The sequence below is a fragment of the Delphinapterus leucas genome, chromosome 20 (genome assembly GCF_059928025.1).
Source record: "Delphinapterus leucas isolate spDelLeu-1000000601 "Yukka" chromosome 20, BTC_Dleu_Yukka2, whole genome shotgun sequence".
NCBI lineage: Eukaryota > Metazoa > Chordata > Mammalia > Artiodactyla > Monodontidae > Delphinapterus > Delphinapterus leucas.
The window spans coordinates 1,809,130-1,830,679 of NC_143148.1; the positions used below are offsets into that span (position 1 = coordinate 1,809,130).

Below are 21,550 nucleotides of genomic sequence, written 5' to 3' on the forward strand. Positions count from 1 at the left end.
AAAGGAGCCACTGATTTGGGGGCTCTGGCTCACTCAGGCCGGCGGGAGGAGGGGTACAGAGTGTGGGGTGAGCCTGCAGCGACAGAGGTTGGCATGACGTTGCACCAGCCTGAGGCACGCCATGTGTTCTCCTGGGAAAGTTGTCCCTGGATCATGGGGCCCTGGCAGTGGTGGGCTGCACAGTCTCCGGGAACTGGAGGTAGGGAAAGTGACCTGTGCTCGCACACAGGCTTCTTGGTGGCCACAGCAGCAGCCTTAGCATCTCATGCCCATCTCTGGGGTCCATGATGATAGCTGCATCTCGTGCCCATCTCTGAAGCTCCTTTAAGCAGTGCTCTTAATCCCCTCTCCTCGCACACCAGGAAACAAAGAGGCAAGAAAACGTCTCGTCTCTTCAGCAGCTCCAGACTTTTCCTGGACTCCCTCCCAGCTAGCCGTGGTACACTAACCCCTTTAGGCTGTGTTCACACCACCAACCCCAGTCCTCTCCCTGGGATCTAAGCTCCGAAGCCTGAGCCTCAGCTCCCAGCCCCAGCCCGTCCCAGCGGGTGAGCAGACAAGCCTCTTGGGCTGGTGAGTGCTGGTCAGCACCGATCCTCTGTGCAGGAATCTCTCCACTTTGCCCTCTGCACCCCTGTTGCTGCATTCTCCTCCATGACTCTGATGCTTCCCCCCTCTGCCACCTGCAGTCTCCACCCGCGAAGGGGCTTCTAGTGTGTGGAAACCTTTCCTCCTTTGCAGCTCCCTCCCACTGGTGTAGGTCCCATCCCTATTCTTTTGTCTCTGTTTTTTCTTTTTTCTTTTGCCCTACCCAGGTACGTGGGGAGTTTCTTCCCTTTCGGGAGGTCTGAGGTCTCCTGCCAGCGTTCAGTTGGTGTTCTATAGGAGCAGTTCCACGTGTAGATGTATTTCTGATGTATCTGTGGGGAGGAAGGTAATCTCCGCGTCCTACTCTTCCGCCATCTTCTCCTGTCTAGGTTGTGAAGAGAGAAATAACTGCTGATTGAGCTCCTGTTTATTACAATATTAAGGGAATGCATTTAAGAAAAACAAATCCAGGGAGTTCCCTGGTGGTCCAGTAATTAGGATTCCTTCTGGGCTTTCATGCTGTGGCCCATGTTCAATCTCTGGTTGGGGAACAGAGATTCTGCAAGCTGCACAACAAGCTAAAAAAGAATTTTTTTTAATTAAAAAATAAAAAAAAACAGGGCTTCCCTGGTGGTGCAGTGCTTGGGAGTCCACCTGCCGATGCAGGGGACACGGGTTCGTGCCCCAGTCCAGGAGGATCCCACATGCCGCGGAGCGGCTGGGCCCGTGAGCCCTGGCCACTGAGCCTGCACATCTGGAGCCTGTGCTCCACGACGGGAGAGGCCACAGCAGTGAGAGGCCCACATACCGCAAAAAAAATAAAAATAAATAAAATAAATAAAACAAATCCAGTATATTAAGAATATAAAGGAAAAAAATGGTGTCAAAAGCTCCTGAAAGGAACTTTAAGGAAAATCTTAAATTCATTAATGATGATGGAGTTGTGAAGATAAAAACTCTCATTAGAAAGATTAGAGAACTACATAGGAGTTGAGGTAATAGAAACAAAAAGAGAGAGAAAATGCTCATAAAAGTTTAGCCATAAAGCATGAGGGAGAGAAATGGTAGAACAGAAAAAAAATGTACTAGATCATAGAGTGAAGGGTAGCTATTTTATGAAGTACACAAATTTTATTGATGCTATTTGTAAAACAGATTAAAAGACTGAAGATCAATGATTGGTGGTTTATCATCAATAGATTTACAAAACCAAGAACAAAACCCCTCAGAAGCTAAGTCATGGGAAAATCATCCTTAGATGGCATTAATGGAGGGATTGACCCTAAATTCAGTGGAGGCATCACTACCTTCTCAACATAAGGGAGCCCATAAGATATTTTAGATTTGGGAGGCAGAGGGTATTGTCAAATAAAATCAAATAATGATTTTCTTTTCTCTGTATAAAGGCAGAATGTTAATATAGATAGAAGTAATCCTGGGGGAACTTTATATGAAGTAACAAATAGTTTTGAGATTCTTGAGGTTTTTGGTGAATATATTAAGCTAGGAACACCAAGCTGGGCAGGCAAGTAGCAGAAGTGGGGAAGGTCCTGCTGGAATAGGGGACAACTGGAGCATTCAGGTAAAGTCCTTGACCAGGATTTGGAATCTTTTAAATGATAGATCAGTAATGATAGCTCTTTAAGCTGATGGACTAAACATTTATAGATAATTAGTAGGACTAATTAGTAGGACAATTCAGGCTAGAAGAGGTCCTAGGTTATCTGGACATTCCCCAACTAAGTGATGTGAAGTTTGCAGGTGGTGGCAGTTAGTAAGACTAATAAGTAATCAAAATACAGAGTCTTTTTATCCAACAGGAGCAATGGAATGTTAGAGCAGTGATTGTTGAGTTCAGGAATTATGTAGCTTTGAAGAGCAGAGAATGTGTTTGTGAACCCGATGATGGATCTGGCCTTCCACTGTATCTGCATCTTATGCTCCCTGCAGTAAGCGGCTAGCATGTGCAACTGGGCCAAGGATTATTGGGGTAGGGTGCAAGTACACTTCCCTAACTGCTGGGATCTAGTGGTTGTGCTGTAAGGACAGTTCTCATTAGAACCATAAGTAGGAATTATATGTTCCACTATAAATGGCCTATGACACGCCATGAAGATGCTACTGAGTTCATAATAAGAATTCAAGTGGGGTGAGTCTACAAAGCGAAACTAAGATTTTAAGAAGCCCTTAGCATTCTGGATGTCAGATCAAAGAGTGCAGATTTAGGGTAAAAAAACAAAAATAGGGACTTCCTTGGTGGTCCAGTGGGTAAGACTCTGTGCTCCCAATGCAAGGGGCCCAGGTTCAATCCCTGGTCAAGGAACTAGATCCTGCATGCATGCTGCAACTAAGAGGTCTGCATACTGCAACTAAGATCCTGCGTGCCACAACTGGGACCTGGCACAGCCAAAATTAATTAATTAAAAAATAAATATTATAAAACAAAAACTTAAGATTAAAAAAAAAATTTTTAGAACTACAGTTCAGCTCTGCAATATGTGTTCCCTTCAAACAAAAGGCAACTTATAGGCATACCTCATTTTATTGTGCTTTGCAGACACCGAGTTTTTTTTTTTACAGATTGAAGGTTTGTCGCAACTCTGCGTCAAGCAAGTCTATTGGTGCTGTTTTTTTCCAACAGCATTTTCTCACTTTATGGCTATGTCACATTTTGGTAATTCTTGCAACAATTCAAACATTTTCATCATTATTATATTTGTTATGATCTTTATCAGTGGTGTCTGATGTTACTATTGCAAAAAATTATGACTCACTGAAGGCTCAGATGATGGTTAACATTTTTTATTTAGGAATAAAGTACCTTTTAAATAAAGTATGTCCATTGTTCTTTCAGACATCATGCTATTGTACACTTAATAGACTACAGTATAAACATAACTTTTATAAGCACTGGGAGACCAAAAAATTCATGTGACCTCCTTTACTGCAATATTTGCTTTACTGCAGTGGTCTGGAACTGAACCCACAACATCTGAGGTACGCCTATAGTGAGGCTTTTTGTAAGAGATGGTGGCTGAGCAAATGGAACATGGAGACTGCAGCAAAGGTTCTCTGGGCTGATAAAAGTGTAGGTGGAAATTGTGCAATGAGGAAGTCATCATCTATGGTCTTAATAAAATTTCCATGCAGAGACAATCCTAAAATTTAACTCCAAGTTTAATGGTAAATATTGATATGAAGATTTTTAAAACTGGTTTTAATATTTAAGAATCTCACAATAATTTCAGAGCCAAAGAAAGATTAATCAGCACTTTGTATTTTCTGAATTCACTTTAGATTATCAGGCTTCAATAATGTCATGTTGCATAATCTAAGTGCTACTGATTTCTCACTATACCTGGGAACAATTATCACATCCTAGATACTGCAGTTCCAAAAGTATTGTAGTTTGTAACAGCTGTGCTCTCTTGAGGGTGGTCTTTGGGTCTACAAAAAAACCCTGACATCCAAGGTACTTATTAGGACCACAGATGTCAGCAGTCTTTCCCAGAATGCCTTGTACATCGTATGGCTTTTTCTGACACCAAATATGTCATTCCATCACCAATTCTGCAGCACCAACTGGGTATCCTACAATTCAATTCAATTCTGACACTTAACTACTTGGAGTTAGTGCAGACCCCACCCATTAAGGACTCAGTCCCATAAGACTGCCAACCACAAAATGGGTTCCAAGGCTACTCCCACTTCTGCCAAGTCGACTACAAATCTGGTTTGATAATTTGCTAGAATGACTTATAGAACTCAGGAAAATGCTATACTTACAATTACAGTTTATTATGAAGGACACAAGTCAACAGCCAGATAAAGTGATGTCCAAAAGAACCCCAAGCACAGGAGCCTCTAACCCAGTGGAATCAGGGTATACCTCCCTTCCTGGTTGGATGTGTCTACCAACATGGAAACTCCCCAAACCCTACTGTTTAGGGATTTTTTACTAAGGTATCATTACATAGGCACAGTTGACTAAATCACTGGCCATTGTGACTGAACTCAATCTCCAGCTCCTTCCCCTCCCCAGATGTCAGGGGTGGGGCTTAAAAGTTCTAACCCTTTAATATCTGGTGACCAGCCCCCATGCTGAAGATCTGTACAGGCCTCCACCTTGAGTCATTTCATTATCACACAAAAAAACTCTTATTACTCAGGAAATTCCAAGGGTTTTAGAAGATCTCTGCCAGGAACCAGGGACAAGCATCAAATATTTACTTTTTTATTTTACCACAGACAGGAATACAGCTTAGACAAAAACTGTAGTAAGACAGACTTTCTTACACCATACTGTTCCCTGAAACCCTCATGAAACCTGTCCACCTGTTCACACTAGCAAAGCCAAATTCTATTTTCATTTTGTTTTTCAAATTCTGTTTTCAACTACTCCACATAGTGAATAAAACTGTTAAGATTAAAGGTGACTTAAACAATAAGATTTTTATTATTGTACAAATCAGAGCAATATGCAGCAGATCGTTCCCAGGTTGGCAACTTGGAGGACAGAAAATGCTTCAAAAGTTTCACCCCTAAGACCAACAATGCCATGAAGAAGGAAAGCTTTACAAGCCACCAGCAGTTCCCAGACTGGGTCCTTTGGGCCCAAACTGGGTCAGGTCCATGCCATAACTAGTTAGAGAGAAGGGAATGGGAACTCCCTAGGGGCTTCGACTACGATTTCCTCTAGAGAATGGGAGAGAGAGTACAAACATCTGTCTTCTCTGAGCATGCTGTGGTGACTGATGCACACTATGAGGACCTGCCAGATGGTAGAGGCGAGTTGACTTCTGCCACAGAATCTGGCAGTGACTTAATTATGGCAAGGTTCCTGAGCAGGTAAAATATGAAATGCTGCTCCTGAAAATTTCTCACATACCTGGAACTCATGGCAGATTGCTCCTCATAGAGGCTCTCTAGTGCTATCACACTGAGCAAAGAGATAGCAAATTCCCTGAAGGTCTAAGGCCATTATCTTATGTAGATTTCCTTATCCAGAAGGTATTTTTTCCACATTAGCTGAATTCCTAAAACTTAGAACTGAGTTGTGAGATTTTGGTGTTGAATCAGAGCAGACTGGTAACTGAAGGCTTTCTCATGTTGGCTGAACTCTTGAGGCCTTTATCTAGTGTGAAGTTTATGGTGCTGAATGAGGCTGTAGTTTTGGCTAAAAGATTTTCCACATTCACTGCATTCATAAGGTCTTTCTCCAGTGTGAATTCTCCGATGTAGAATGAGGCTGAAGCTTTGGCTAAAGGATTTCCCACATTCCCTGCACTCATAAGGCCTTGCTCCTGTATGAACTCTTCGGTGTTGAATGAGGCTGGAGCTTTGGCTAAAGGATTTCCCACATTCACTGCATTCATAAGGCCTTTCTCCAGTGTGAATTCTGCGGTGCTGAATGAGGCTAGAGCTTTGGCTAAAAGATTTCTCACATTCACCACATTCATAAGGCCTTGCTCCTGTGTGAATTCTCTGATGCTGAACAAGACTGGAACTTTGTCTAAAGAATCTGCCACATTCAGTACACTCATAAGGCTTTGCTCCAGTGTGAATTCTCTGGTGCCGAACAAGTTTGGATTTGCACCCAAAAGCTTTCCCACATTCGGCACACTCATAAGGCCTTTCTCCAGTGTGAATACGCTGGTGCTGAACAAGTTTATATTTGAACCTGAAGGTCTTCCCACATTCACTGCATTCAAAAGACCTTTCTCCAGTATGAAGCGTCTTGTGCCGAAGAAATGTGTGCTTGTAAGTGAAGGTTTTCCCACATTCACTGCACTCATACAGTCCTCCAGAGTGAATTCTTTGGTGCTGAACAAGTGTACGTTTGCAGCGGAAGGCTTTCCCACATTCACCACACTTGTAAGGACTTTTTCCACAGTGAAAGGGCTCCTCACAGCCAGTACTGCTGTGTATATTCAGTACTGCTTTGGGAGTGGCCTGGTACTGGAAAAGGCCCACAGTGTCCTTTCCACCCTCCCCACAGGTGAAAGGCTTCCCTGACAAATAGATTCCATAGCTCTTCACAAAGGAGGTCCTGTTCATACCCTTGCTGCAGGGTTTTTCCCCACTGTGCTCCTCCTGGTGTTGGTCAAGATTTGCCCTGAAACAGAATTGTTCCCCACATGCTACACATGTACACGATTTCTGCCCAGTATATGTTCCTTGATGCTCAGCCAGGTACAAAACGTCCTTCATGACAGGAGCACACATCTCACAGAGATGAGCTTTCTGGGTTGACAGATCTGGCTTTAGAGTCCTGATTTGTGGCATTCTTTCCTGAGAAACACTCTGTCCTGAAGGAGTCTTGTCATCCTCTATGCCACACAAACAACCTGAAAACAGAAAAATGCTAGTGAAGTACATGGGGACTTCACTTTGGGGACTGGTGGCAGCCACATCACAAATATGTGTCTGGCACACCAAAGAATGAATACATGAGGTGGTTTTCAGGATGACAGAGTTGGAGTCAGGACGAGGAAGAGGCTGTTTTGCAGTACTGGGACTCTAAAAGGTTACAGAAGTAGGGAAATCTCACAAGATGAAAAACTGTTAAGAATGTGATGCAGCAGAGTGAGGAGAGGCAGGCAGCTTTAAACTCACTCCTCACACCTTGAGCAGTGCTTTAGCTGCTGCTAACATGTGAGTGTTGTACAGAAATTTTTGTCCAGGGATAGAAAAATCCATTTGCAAATGACTAACTAGTTTTCAAGGACTATCAAGGATATGTGCACACCACCTGTTACATGTGAGCCAACACTGGAGAACACAGCAGATGCAGCAGTAGAGAAGAATAGGTAACAGGTGGAGGAAGGAAAGTTGGGTATAGCCAGGGGCCAGAAGTTAGAGTTAAAGTGACAAGCTGGCCAAGTATAAAGAATGGGGAAGAAGAGATGGAAATGAGGTGTGGCATCCAGCAGTGGCACCAAAACACTAGTTTGAACAGGTTCCTGGTATGATGTGAACACAACCCTGATGTCATGTCCTTGCCAGGCCCCCTCTAGCCCATCGTGCCACAGTGGGCCATTCTATGAAGCACCCAGGACTCTCCCCTGCAACCCACATTAACTACATGGGACTTAGAAAATTCAAATCCTAAGGGACAGACAGGGCAGGCAAGTGGCCAGTTCCAGCCCAAAGAAACATCACATAACAGAGCACAGAAAAGAAAAATAAATGTTACAAAAAGAACCTCAGATGAGGGTATCACAAACACAGCTCATGGTGCACCTAACTAGTGCCTATGCCCAGTGGCGTGCAATTCTTGGCACAGGCAGGCATGAAAGAACAGTCAGAAGAAGGGAGCAAAACCTAGGAACCATGGATCTGGAAAGTCACCCAACTAGGGAGGAGGCAAGCAAGATGGGACCCATTTGGCTTCCTACTAGGCTTCAGAGCAGCAGGTATTAGGTCTCCAAGGAGAGAAAAGGGCAGTGCAAACAACCCAGCCCTAGCAACAACAGCACCTTCCAAAGGAACTAGGAAAGGAAGTAGTCCCCATGGTTTGGATGCAGGAAGGACAGAGCAGCCCCTAAGGAAAAGCAGAAAGGCAAAGTCTAGCCCAGGTCATAGGGGTGGGTGTGCAGGCCTTACCCAGTGAGGATATAAGTGTAAAGATCTCCAGCATCACATCATGGTACAGGTGTCTCTGGGCCTTATCAAGGAGACTCCATTCCTCCCAGGAGAAGTACACAGCCACGTCCTCCAAAGTCACACTAGCCTGTCATGATGGGGACAGATGAAACCACTGGTCCTTTCTCCTGAGGACCCACAATCCATCCTGCACACATCCAGCCCATGCCCAAGTTTCTTCCAGGCTCCCCACTTCAGGTGAGACACCAGAACCTGATGCCATTGGTACTGCTCTCTCCTCATGGTTCCACTAATCACTGTGCCCAGGCCTCAGCAACTACAGACAGGTAGGCAGAGAGATGCCATCAGAGAGATGCTCAGGGACAGAACTGCATGGCTCCATCTCTTCCTGTCAGGCAATTTCCAGGGGGTCTTCCATATCATGCCTCACAATAAAATGTGGAGTCACCCATCACCCTTAAGTCTCCTGTACCAGGGCCCAGGGTCCATCAATTCATGCTCCCTCTCTCCACATGTACCTCTCTCACATCTCCAGACCCCACGGTTGCATCCTCTCAGCCACTGCCAACTCTCTGTCCCACACTATAGTCATCTTCCTGGACTCACCCCAGAGAACCTGGCAAATTCAAACAGAATCCAATTCTACCCAAGACCTCTGATGGATCCCAAAACACTTTGAAGGCCTTTCTGCCTGTTTCTAATTCTAGCTTCAACATTAGTCATACAGAACCATATGTGTATTTCAGATACCCATAACCCTCTCCTACTTCTAGGCTGTACTCATTCCCTCAGCAGCCACAATCCTCCTCTCTCCACCTAACCCCCATTAAAATCCCAGCCACAATGGTACCCACACTAAGCATAGTGATTCTCACAGATAACCACATTTTCCCATTATGTTATCTACATTATCTACTGAAACATCCCACCAAAGCTCACCACAAAATTCTAGCAAATGCATCTTATCTCTGTTAGTTCTCTGCCTCTGCATCTGTCTGTCTACTCTTCCTTTGGAAGTCTTGGACACCTGCCAACACCTCAGGCCCCACACATACTCCCTTCATGGCTATTTCTCTCCTACATCTGTGTTTATGATGTCCATAACCCCCAACCAGGTGCCCAAGCAATAGATCAATTCTTGGAACTTATACACTTCTTTCTGACCTGCTAGTAACAATATCACCATGGCCTGAATTCCACCTTCTAAATACAATCCATAGTTCCACACTGGTGCAGACACTAGCCACCACTTTCAGATGTCTCCATCCCGAACCACACCCCAGATTTCCAGATCTCTGTGCTGCCCACCTGATGTCACTACTCCTTTGTTTTCTGAGAAATCTCATAATTTTAACACAGCCAAAACCAAAATTCCTGATATCTCCAATGAAAATCACTCTTACTACTGATTATCTCATCTCAGTTAATTAAGCTTCCAGTCTTTCAGCTGCTAAGACCAAAACTTTAGTGCCATCACTGACTCTTACCATTCTCTCTCCCACCCTCAAAATCAGAAAATCTGGGCAGCCCTTCTTAAATAATGGATCCAGAATCCAACCACTTCTTCCAACTCCACAGCCACTACTCTGGTCCATGAACACGCACTAGGACTTCTGCAGTACCCTCCTCCCTGGTCATCCTTCCTCCTCCCAAAGACTGTTTTCCACTCTGTAACCAGATGGAGCCTGTTTATACCTAAGTAAGATCATCTCCCTCCTCTTTTCCAAATCTCCCATTACCTCCACAATAGATGCCCAACTTCTCAGACAGCCACATTACAAGACTGACTCCTGTACCCTTGCTCTCTGTTGCTAAAAGAAAGGAGACCTGCTGTGCCCTGTTCCCAGTTTGTGGACACACTACCAAACATTTGAACATGCTGTACCTGTTTCTGGGATAACCTTCTACACCATTTTTCACAGATGACCAGAAAGCAACTCTTCCATGAAACCCTTGGCCTGGACTAGAATGTGTCTAGAGGATTTCTCCCAGATCCCCAAACCCAATGGCTGGGAAAATGGCAGGTGAAGAGTCTCACGACACCACAATCTCAAGTTCATATGAGTGAGATCCAAGCCAGTGAGGGCCTGGGACACCCTCCACTTCCCTTTGTAGGTTCCCTAAGTGCTTCCTCAGTCATGGGGACCTGTGGGCAGAAGCAAGCCATAAAGGTGTATTCCAAGGGGCTCAAAACTCCCTGTACCCCTCGCCAGCCCTGGAGGCCAGATGACCTTGGGCTAAAAGACTAAACTCTCTGCTTCAGACCTCAGTGCTGCCTCTTCCCAGTTCTATGTTGGACAAGGACTCAACCTCCCTGTGCCTCACTACCCTCATCACCCCCATTCCAATCTGTTCTCCCTCAGAGTAGCTCTTGGAAAGCTTTTAAAACCCTAAATCAGACTATATCCCTCTTCTCTTCACAACCCACCATGGCTGCCAGGGTCCTCAGAACGGAGGTACAAACCCCTCAGCTTGACAGTGCAGGTGCGAGTCCACCTCACACTCTCTACTCCATGCAAATACAAGACAGTTCCAGGTTTCCCGAATCCTCCCTCCTCAGTCCCACCTCCAAGCCTTTGCACCTGCCGGTCCCCCCGCCTGTCACCCTCTCCCACGCACCATCACACTGTCAGAAACAGAGCCCATCCACGACCGCCTCACCGTCCTGGACATAGCGGCCTGAGCTGCGGGCACGTGGGCAGGGGATCTAGTGTCTGGTGGGGTGGGGGGGTGAGGGCCCGGAGGACGAGCGTTTACCTGAGGCGGGTCCCTTAGCGCCGCCACCGCATTCGGACTCTGTGGGTGGAGCTGGGCCGGTAGCGGCGGGAGAACAGAGGGGACCCAGCCACGACCGGCCTTATCCAGGGTCTGACGCGGGACACCCCAGGCGGTGTCGCCGAACTTCAGACCCGTCTCTGTGCAACGGGGACACCTCCACTTGGAACTCCTTAGCTCAGCCATCTCAGCCCCCACGGAGCGCTCTTGAACTAGAACAAATCCAGAGCAATTAAAATGGCCGCCACGAGGAGGCGGCCGGAAGTCCCTCCCCGATGAGAAGCGCATGCGCAGGAATGTCTTTACCCTGGGTTTTCATTGGCTTAGACATGCTGCCTCTCGGCACACAGTCCTCTAGGAAATGTAGTTCTCAGAGGTCTAGCTAGGGCTCCAGCTGGTGGTCCCACCCCCACAAATCCAGAAGCACTGCGAGGGATCTAACTAGGCTGGAGAGGAGGCTTTCGTTATTTCTTAGAGTGGCTGTAGGGAGACTTACGGGGAGTGTTGTCTGCAAGTAATCACTAAAAGTTTTCAGAAATACTATTTCAGACCCCATTAAGCATGTTCCCAGACGGTAAAAGTAATATTATAAGTGCTCCCAAAGTCTACAGACACATACTGGGCATATAACCTGAGAAAACCATAATTCAAAAAGAATCATGTGGGCTTCCCTGGTGGCGCAGTGGTTGAGAGTCCGCCTGACGATGCAGGGGACACAGGTTCGTGCCCCGGTCCAGGAAGATCCCACATGCCACGGAGCGGCTAGGACCGTGAGCCATGGCTGCTGAGCCTGCGCGTTCGGAGCCTGTGCTCCGCAACGGGAGAGGCCACAACAGTGAGAGGCCCGTGTACTGTTAAAAAAAAAAAAAAAAATCATGTACCACAATGTTCATTACAGCTTTATTTACAATAGCCAGGACATGGAATCAACCTAAATGTCCATTGACAGATGAATGGATAAAGAAGATGTGGCATATATATACAATGGAATATTACTCAGCCATAAAAAGAAACGAAAACTGAGTTATTTGTAGTGAGGTGGGTGGACCTAGAGCCTGTCACACAGAGTGAAGTAAGTCAGAAAGAGAAAAATAAATACCATAAGCTAACACATATATATGGAATCTAAAAAAAAAAAAAAAAAAAGGTTCTGAAGAACCTAGGGGCAGGACAGGAATAAAGATGCAGATGTAGAGAATGAACTTGAGGACAAGGGGAGGTGGAAGGGTAAGATGGGATGAAGTGAGAGTGCATGGACTTATATATAATACCAAATGCAAAATAGATAGCTAGTGGGAAGCAGCCGCATAGCACAGGGGGATCAGCTCTGTGCTTTGTGTGACCACCTAGAGGGGTGGGATGGGGGGATGGGAGGGAGACGCAAGAGGGAGAAGATAGTGGGGATATATGTATAGCTGATTCACTTTGTTATAAAGCAGAAACTAACACACCATTGTCAAGCAATTATACTCCAATGAAGAGTCTACAGATACAAATGGACAAACAATTCCATAAAGTCATTTGGACATAAAATATGTACATTGTTAGTGCCAACTAAAGAATGCTGCTAGCCATCTGGATCTATAAGGATTGAGTCACTAGCCACTGCAGTCACTGATCCCCAGCACACGCTGAAAATAGATCAGGGCAGAGGTAAGGAATGAGGCACTCTGTGCTCTGGGAAAACTGGCAGAACAGGCTTTCAGAAAGTTACATTTTTTTGAGGAGAAATTTTTTATGAATCTGGATTCTTGCATCTTCCCATTCTTAGAAAAACACCAAAACCATTAACTAAAATTCCTCGTGACTAGCGGCGTGTGGGATCTTAGTTCCCTGACCAGGGATGGAACCTGCACTTCCTGCACTGGAAGTGCAGAGTCTTAACCACTGGGCTGCCAGGGAAGTCCCCTGACCTCCTTTCTTTTCTCTTCAGAACAGTTTCTCAGAGCTATCTGAGAGGCTGTCTCCTGGGCGGTAGTTCTCAGTAAGATACTGAATAAACTTGATTCACAGCTTTTATTTATTGTTCTTTACATGCACGTAACCAACGCAGGGGATACAGGTTCGAGCCCTGCTCCGGGAAGATCCCACATGCTGTGGAGCAACTGAGCCCCTGCACCACAACTACTGAAGCCCACGCGCCTTAGAACCCGTGCTCCACAACGAGAAACCACCGCAATCAGAAGCCCACGCACCGCAACGGGTAGCCCCTGCTCTCTGAAACTAGAGAAAGCCTGTGTGCAGCAACGAAGACCCAACGCAGCCTCAATAAATAAATGCCTTTAAAAATAATAATAAAAGAAAGGAAGAAATGCAATACATGTCCTGCATCCAATTTGTGCCTTAGGAGAGGCAGTCCATGGGCATTGCCGGGGTGAAGATTTTAGTGTAAGGGGTGAAGTCAACTCCAACTTTGAGGTCTTGGGTTGGGACAACGTCATTTGAACTGTTATCATCTGAGGTGATGTCATCTCCAGCAACGAGCTCCTGGGCCAGGATGATGTTGTCTGGGATGTTGGATGGGACTGTCCCTTCTAAGAGGGTACCTGCTTGAGTTGATGTGGACCTCAGCATTTGCCATGTTTAGTTGAAACAATGGCTTCCTTGGAGGGTTGGAGCTTCTTGAAAATTGATAAAAGTACTCAGACCAGAAGCAGAAAAATCAAGTCACAAGAATGGTGTGCAGCTGCATTTGACAGGTTTTTGGTTTATTTGTGGAGGAAGTTTAGGTTTAAATTATAACTCCGAATGAAAAAGGAATGTCCTGGCAAGGCCTCATATTGTGGCGTTAATACATGTTGAGACGTGTGATTTTGATTTAACTGTGAGACAAGAGATTCCTAGAGGTTCTTGCTATTTTTACCAAGGGGACAATTTTTAAGTAATGACCCAACAGCTTATAAGAAATGTGGAGATGTGGCCATTGTGAGCCAGGTCATCCCATGCTAGGATTCTTGCCTGAAGTTTGCCCAAGGGTGCTGTCCCTTGGGTCCTGTGCTTTATCAGGGATGTCCTGGCTAAAGGATGGAAAGAAGCAACATTTCACTGAGCTCCACCATGTCTGATGGTTGGCAGTGCTGTTCATCTTCCACTGCAGTTCACTCAGTTAATCCCAAGGGGCTCTCCAGGTAGACAAGGGGCCTGAATGGAGGTGACCTTCCAGCACCATGGAATCTGGCATGTAACTAAAGACAGAGGATGCCACCACTCCTACAGGTGGAATATGCCAGAGGTTCCAGGTTTGTTTCCAGGCTGTTTTAATCTACGGAGGCCTCAGTAGCTGTGCTGAGCTTGGACTGTGTTGTTTCCATGACTCAAAGCATGGTGGGCAGCTGAATACAGAGAGTCACAGGCTCAGGGTCTGTGAGAGCCTCTATTTCCAGAAGACACAGGAGGTAGACAGTCATCGGTGTTTCTTGTTTTTTTTTTTGCAGTATGCGGGCCTCTCACTGTTGTGGCCTCTCCCATTGCAGTGCACAGCCTCCGGACGCGCAGGCTCAGCGGCCATGGCTCACGGGCCTAGCTGCTCCGTGACATGTGGGTTCTTCCCAGACAGGGGCACGAACCCGTGTTCCCTGTATCGGCAGGCGGACTCTCAACCACTGCACCACCAGGGAAACCCCATTGGTGGTTTTAATGGCAGACAGCATGGGCAGAGAAGGCCAGCTTCTTGTATCAGAAGCCCTTGGTCAACTTACAGCCATCATGTGTCCAGACTCCAGCAGGTTTAAGGAGAAACTGCCAAATCCTCTCTGGTAGAGTTTCTGAGGGCACTATCAGGAATGCCTGCTGATTTTAATTTGGAAGTAAAATTTGTAATGACGAATATGTTGGAGTAGCCAGGAAAAGGTGTATTGTATCCCTCTTAAGGTAGAAACAAACTGCAGTAGAGGCTATTGAAACAGGCACTGAACAGAATATGTCAGCCAAATCTATAGAGCAAAAAATATTCACCCGTTATTGATTGAACAGAATCAGTAACTTTTACTGGGTATTGGATATGGAACATTGATGAACAGGACCATAGCATTAAGGTTGTAGTAATCTATCAAGTGGTGCTCATTTTTTTCAGATTTAAGAACAAGCAAAATTGGACTGTAAATGGAGAAGCAGTGGGGTATAATCACCATTTTATTACACATAAGTTTTAATCCTTGAAGGTCCTGTTTTGACTTACAAGGGGTCACATTTATCAAGCCAATTTGTAAATATCAAAGTCTTGATTTTAATCCATTTCTATTGTGCCAAAGCATCTATGCCCAATATGGAATATCTGAAAGAAATGGGTACTGTGACTATGGGAGACTGAGGCAAGGTTATGTCAGGGAGGGGGAAATTTCCCCCTCTATCCCTCTTGAGTTCCTGTGGCTGGACTAATAATAAAATTGACACAAGGGACTTCCCTGGCCGTCTAATGGTTAAGACTCTGTGCTTCCACTGCAAGGGGCATGGGTTAGATCCCTGGTCCAGGAACTAAGATCCCGAATGCCGCAGTGTGGTCAAAAAAAAAAAAAAAGTGACACTAGACAGATTAACAGGACAAAAAGAAACACTTTAATTCATGTGCACTGAGGTCTCATAGGAACATGTCTCTTCCGTCAGTGTTTTTGTTCTAATCCCAAGTGTGAAATGTGAAACAAAATGGAGTTTTGTTTAAAATGGTGCTGGGGGACTTCTCTAGTGGCTCAGTGGTTAAGAATCCACCTGCCAATGCAAGGGACACGGGTTCAATCCCTGGACCAGGAAGATCCCACACGCCATGAAGCCACTAAGCCCGTGCACCACAGCTACTGAGCCTGCAAGCCACAACTGCTGAAGCCTACACACCTAGAGCCTGTGCTCCGCAACAAGACAAGCCACCTCAATGAGAAGCCCATGAAACACAACGAAGAGTAGCCCCCCCTTGCCACAACTAGAGAAAGCCTTTGCACAGAAACGAAGACCCAACACAGCCAAAAATAAATAAATAAATTTACATATATATTTAAAAAATGGTTGATGATAAATTTGATGTTATGTATTTTTTACTACAATACAAAGAAAATAATCTTTAAAAAAAATACAGATAAGTCTTTAAAAGTAGAGAAACTAGAACTTCCCTGGTGACGCAGTGGTTAAGAATCCGCCTGCCAATGCAGGGGACACAGGTTCGAGCCCTGGTCCAGGAGGATCCCACATGCTGTGGAGCAACTAAGCGCATGTGTCATAACTACTGAGCCTGTGCTCTAGAGCCTGTGAGCCACAACTACTGAGCCCAGGTGCCTAGAGCTCATGCTCCGCAACAAGAAAAGCCACTGCAATAAGAAGCCCGAGCACCACAATGAAGAGTAGCCCCCACTCGCTGCAACTAGAGAAATCCCGTGCACAGCAAGACCTAATGCAGCCAAATATAAAAATTAATTAAAAAAAAAAGTACTTGTAACGTCCAGCAAAACCCATCAAAAACATTAATTAATTAATTAACTAACTAATTTTAAAAAGTGGAGAAACTATCCCAGCTGCAGGGATAAAGTTGCAGACATCAGAGTCAGAGATATGGTGGTATGATAAGGGTGTTTGATGGTTTTGAGATAACAGCTTTGTACTAGGATGGGAGAGGAACCGTAGGAGCTAAGGACAGTACATGTCTGACAGCCAGCAACCTTAGTCCTGACTCAGCAAGATGGAAAGGTCAGAGCTGTCAGTCACACAAAAACCTCTTTGAAGAAACTGGGACTTCCCAGATACCCTCAACATAAGCAGAGAGCATCTAGGGAACTGAGAGTCCTCAGTCCTACAACCACATAGAATTGAACTCTGCCAACAACCCAAACAAGCAAGAATCTGGTTCCCCAGAGCCTCCAGAAAGGAACACAACCTGCCAGCATGCAGGAATACCTGGAGCCCCAGGGACTGGGGGAGAGCTCTGCCTCTGGGTGACTGCATCAGTGTCCAGATGACTCCTTTCCACACCTGCATGGATGCTGCCCCTGCAGTTACTGTCCTGGCATCAAACATCAATTTGATTCTTCTGACTCCGATTAAACATTATCCCTAAGTTATTGATGTGATGGTTTCTACTAACCTGGACTGGGTGATTATCCTCCTCATTCAGATGAAAGTTGGGGTCCTGGGAAACTCCTCACTTCTTTGTTTTTTTACTTTCACTTCACTCACTGGAAGAAGTCTCACACCCAGAGACCAAATCCTCAACCACCTTGTCCTAGCCAACTGCTTAGTTCTTTTCTCCAAAGGGATCCCTCATGAAATAACAGTGTTTGGACTGAAATATTTCCTGGTCGTTGCTGGATATAAACTTGTGTTCTATTTTCATAGAGTAGCCAGAGGGGTTTCCCTCAGCACTACCTGCCTCCTTGGTGGCTTCCAAACCTTAAAGCTTTGCCCCAGTAGCACTAATTGGATGGAGCTCAAAATTAGAATCTCAAACTACATTGGCTTCTGCTGTTCCTTTTGCTGGATCCTGACTCTCCTAGTAAATACACATATTGCTATAAAGGTGCATGGCCCAAACAACGCCAAAAGTATAAGTTTGGGGCTTCCCTGGTGGCGCTGTTGTTGAGAGTCCGCCTGCTGATGCAGGGGATACGGGTTCGTGCCCTGGTCCAGGAAGATCCCACAAGCCGCTGAGCGGCTGGGCCCGTGAGCCATGGCCATTGAGCCTGCGTGTTCGGAGCCTGTGCTCTGCAACAGGAGAGGCCACAACAGTGAGAGGCCCACATACCGAAAAAAAAAAAAAAAAAATATATATATATATATATATATATATATATATATATATATATATGTATGTATGTAAGTTTGAAAAAAGTATATAAATACTGTTCTGGGCCCACTCCCGACAGACAAGCTCTTAGCTTTTGACATGCCTTCCTCATTAAGCTTAATCATTTCTAGCTTCTGATTTAAAGTGAAAGACATGAAGTGATTCTAACCTTTCACTGGAACACTGGAGGTTATTGTAGGGTTATTAGTTGGCCTAATTTCAATATTGTTGTGTATCAGGGAATAGGGAGGCCAAGGAGAGAGAGAAAGACAGCGTAATGGCCAATCAGTGGAGCAGTCAGAACGCACATTTATCAATTAAGTTCACCATCTTACAGGCGTACAACTCATGGTGCTCCAAAACAATTACAATAGTAACATCACAAAAGCAAAAAACAAAGTAACAAAAAAACCAACTGGGAATTCTCTGGCAGTCCAGTGGTTAGTACTCTGTGCTTTCACTGCCGAGGGCCCGGGTTCAATGCCTGGCCAGAGAACTAAGATGTCACAAGCTGCATGGCACAGACAAAAAAATTTAAAAAGTAACATCAAAGATAACTAATCACAGATCTCATAAGAAGTATAATAATAATGAAAAAGTTTGAAAACTTGTGAGAATTACATGTGACACAAAGATACAAAATGAGGAAATGCTGTTTGAAAAATGGTGCTGATAGATTTGCTCAGTGCAGGGTTGCCACTAACCTTCAATTTATTAAAAACAAATACAGTATCTGTGAAGCACAATAAAACAAGATACGTCTGTAGTCTGCCTTAAAAAACAAATATATTTTTGAGAAAATTGATAAAATTCAGCACTGATAAATATTTATCACATTTGAAAATATTTTTATTTTGTGTGAGAAAGTTATTGTCATTATGGAAATACTCTTACATTTTAGAAAAGCATTCTCAAGAAACTATGCATTAAACGACACAATCTCTGGATTTTAAGTAAAAGAACCCACTAATGTGCATGAGAGATGAAATGCAAATGACTATAAATAATGATAGAAGATTGGGAATCCATGACAGTCTTTTCTACTTTTATATATATTTGAAAATAGCAATTACAAACAGTAGACTATATCCTATATCAGAAATCTTATAAGTTGAAAAGCACAAATTTAAAAAGGGCTTAAGGAAATTTTATGCATCAAACCATCAAAATTGACATTTTTAATATATACATAAGTCAATTATATATCAATTAAACTCTTTTAAGTTACAAATATTGAAACATCATCACTGTCTAATCATTTCTCTGTTTAGAATGGTGTGATACTGCCAACTCTTCCCAACTCTATTCAGTGACATCAGGTTGGTAGTTTGAAATTGTTCATGGTATTTATACCAAAGAAACTGGCAAACACTACAAACTAAGGCTTGATTTATAGTATTACTGAATGCAGTATATTGAATGTCTACACTTAGAAAAGTGATGGAGAATATGTTAATAATGCTGATGAAACTTAAATGTTTGGTATAGGTGTCCATACACTGTGCATTCCATCAAAAAAAAAAAAAAAGTAAAAAATAACAAAATATCCTTCCAGTATTCAACAATGATTCCATGCAGCAAAGAAGTCACTCACATCATTGAAGAATAAGTAAAATACCAACATGTCTTTGTTGTTTGTCTTATTGTAACTAAAAAGCAAATAGCCAAATTCACAAAATAGAAAATAGGACAAAGAAAAGAATAGACATCTTACTAAAGAAGATATACAGCAAACACATGAAATAATGCTAAACGTTGTAAATCCTTAGGGAAATGCAATTAAAACCAGTGGATTACCTCTACACACTTATTTTAAAAGGGTAAAATTAAAAAGTAACCTTACCAGGTATTGACAATGGTGTGAAGGAATTGGAAGTCTCACACACTGCTGGTGGGAATGCAAAAAAACACAAACATTTTAGATTACAGTTTGGCAATTTCTTAAAAAGTTATACTATTCACCTACCCCATGACTGAGGTACTGCACTGAGTTATTAATACAAGAAAAATGAAACATATCCATATAAGTAATTGTAAACTAATGTTCATATCAGCTTTTATTTATAAAAGCTAAACACTGGAAATAACTGAAATACCCATAAACAGACGAATGTATGAACATAGTCAATTATACATGGAAGAGAAAGCTTCCATTTCTAAGCATTCTTAGAAATAAGAATGTTCATGTCAGTACAATGAATTATTCTCAAAGTAATTATGTAGCATCAATGAAGCCAGAAAAAAAAAAGTAAACACTTTATGATCAATCATAACATTCTAGAAAATGCAATCTATTGTAAAGGAATGTGAATAAATGGTTGTCTGTATGGCCAGGGAGAGCAAGGAGACTAGAAAAGGGCATGAGGAAAATATGCTGGTGACAGATAGCTCATTATCATGATAATAATAATGGCTTCACAAGTGTATACATGTGAAAACTTATCAAATTGTACACTTTATATATGTACAACATTTCTACGCCCATTATACCATCATGCAGGTTTAAAAAGTGGTTCATAATAAAAATCTAAATATCCCACTCTTCAGAAAATTACTCCACTATCTCATTCCTCATGCCTTGAGGGGCAGCCTCTCCTCAGGGACAGGAAATACTGGCAAACAGTGAAGGCCATTTCTAGTTGAGTCAAGAGGGCTGCTGGCTGGGTCACAAAAGCCACATGCCTGGACCACAGTATCTCACCATCCTTCTTCTATTGCCTGTATAGCAATGGCCTTGAGGTCAACAGCTCAGAAAGCCTAGAGGAATCCCCCAAAACCCTTATTTTGTCTGCCAATGACTTCACAACATAAACATACCTGGAGGTCCTGAGATTTCTGGACACACTCATCCTGCAGTCATTGTCAGTAGAACATTTGTTGATGTACCTTTAGAAGTGGTACATTCCACGTAGCTTGCTGCAGTCTCCTCCACTCCCTAGTAACCAGTGTTTCTGTACCAATTGCGGTCTTCCCTGCCCCTGCAGCCTTACAACTATAGACACTAGCCTATGGAATTCCAGGTATCAGGGTATATATTGTTGCTTTGGAGGAGAACTAGGGTTAAGATTTCCCTCAGTAGTGCTGGCCATTGTGTGTTATCCCCTGTGGGCAAGAAAAAAAAGAATCCATGTTGTCTCCAGAAGCACTAGAATGCACAGAACTCTTGTATCCAGGCAAAAAATTATAACAAAGTATTCTTTCCTAGGAGGCCTTGGCAGCAATGCAAACTAGGCCAAAATGAAAGCCCTATATTTGGCCATCATACCATGTCCTCTGAGGCACCCAAAGTTCGGATCTCCACAAAAGTCATTTACCCCTCAGGTTGATGGTCCTATTGTGCTTTCAAACTATTCCACACAGTGAAGAGCATTTCCAAAATTAAGGTGCTTAAACAAAAAGTCTTTACTATTACACAAACCAGAGCAACGTGCAACAGGCAATTTCTGGTTGGGTGACTTGGAAGCTGGAAATATTCATCACAACTACCCGAGACCAACTGTGTCCCTGAAAAAGCTAGTTCTTCTCTGCAAGCTGCCAGCAGAACTCAGATAGTGTTCTCAGGGCCAACACAGGTCAGGTCCATGCCCTAACTTGTCAGAGAAAAGGGAATGAAGACTCCATAAGGGCTCAGGATACTCACGATTTCCTCCAACAGGACAGCACAGAGGTCAGTTGCTCTGAGCATACTAGGCTTGTGACTGATGCCAACTGTGAGGGCCTGCCAGATGCTAGAGGTGAGATAGTTTCTGCCACAGAAACTGGCAGTGACCTTGGGCAGGTTACACATGCTTCCAACACAACCGTGAAATTTACAGTGAA

At 44.0% G+C, this 21,550-nt stretch overlaps 1 protein-coding gene across 1 annotated transcript; it reads right to left on the reverse strand.

Annotated features, from left to right (window-relative positions):
* Positions 1 to 27: 27 nt before the first annotated feature.
* LOC111170000 (uncharacterized) lies at positions 28 to 21,549 on the reverse strand. The gene is made up of 5 exons (XM_030761151.2): positions 20,549 to 21,549; positions 19,575 to 19,619; positions 10,951 to 11,819; positions 8,194 to 8,320; positions 28 to 6,935 (listed from the first exon to the last, which is right to left on the reverse strand). The coding sequence occupies exons 3-5, from the start codon at positions 11,254 to 11,256 to the stop codon at positions 5,719 to 5,721; spliced, it is 1,650 nt and encodes a 549-aa protein (XP_030617011.2). The 5' UTR covers positions 11,257 to 11,819; positions 19,575 to 19,619; positions 20,549 to 21,549; the 3' UTR covers positions 28 to 5,718.
* Between the last annotated feature and the right edge of the window lies 1 nt (position 21,550).

What these genes read in the sequence shown, in the direction of transcription:
- LOC111170000 (XM_030761151.2), bottom strand. Translation starts at nt 11,256, where the DNA reads ATGCGCTTCTCATCGGGGAGGGACTTCCGGCCGCCTCCTCGTGGCGGC. An exon ending in CGCTAAGGGACCCGCCTCAG is followed by an intron (nt 8,321 to 10,950) that starts GTAAACGCTCGT and finishes CCATCATGACAG; the next exon opens with GCTAGTGTGACTTTGGAGGA. An exon ending in TACACTTATATCCTCACTGG is followed by an intron (nt 6,936 to 8,193) that starts GTAAGGCCTGCA and finishes TTCTGTTTTCAG; the next exon opens with GTTGTTTGTGTGGCATAGAG.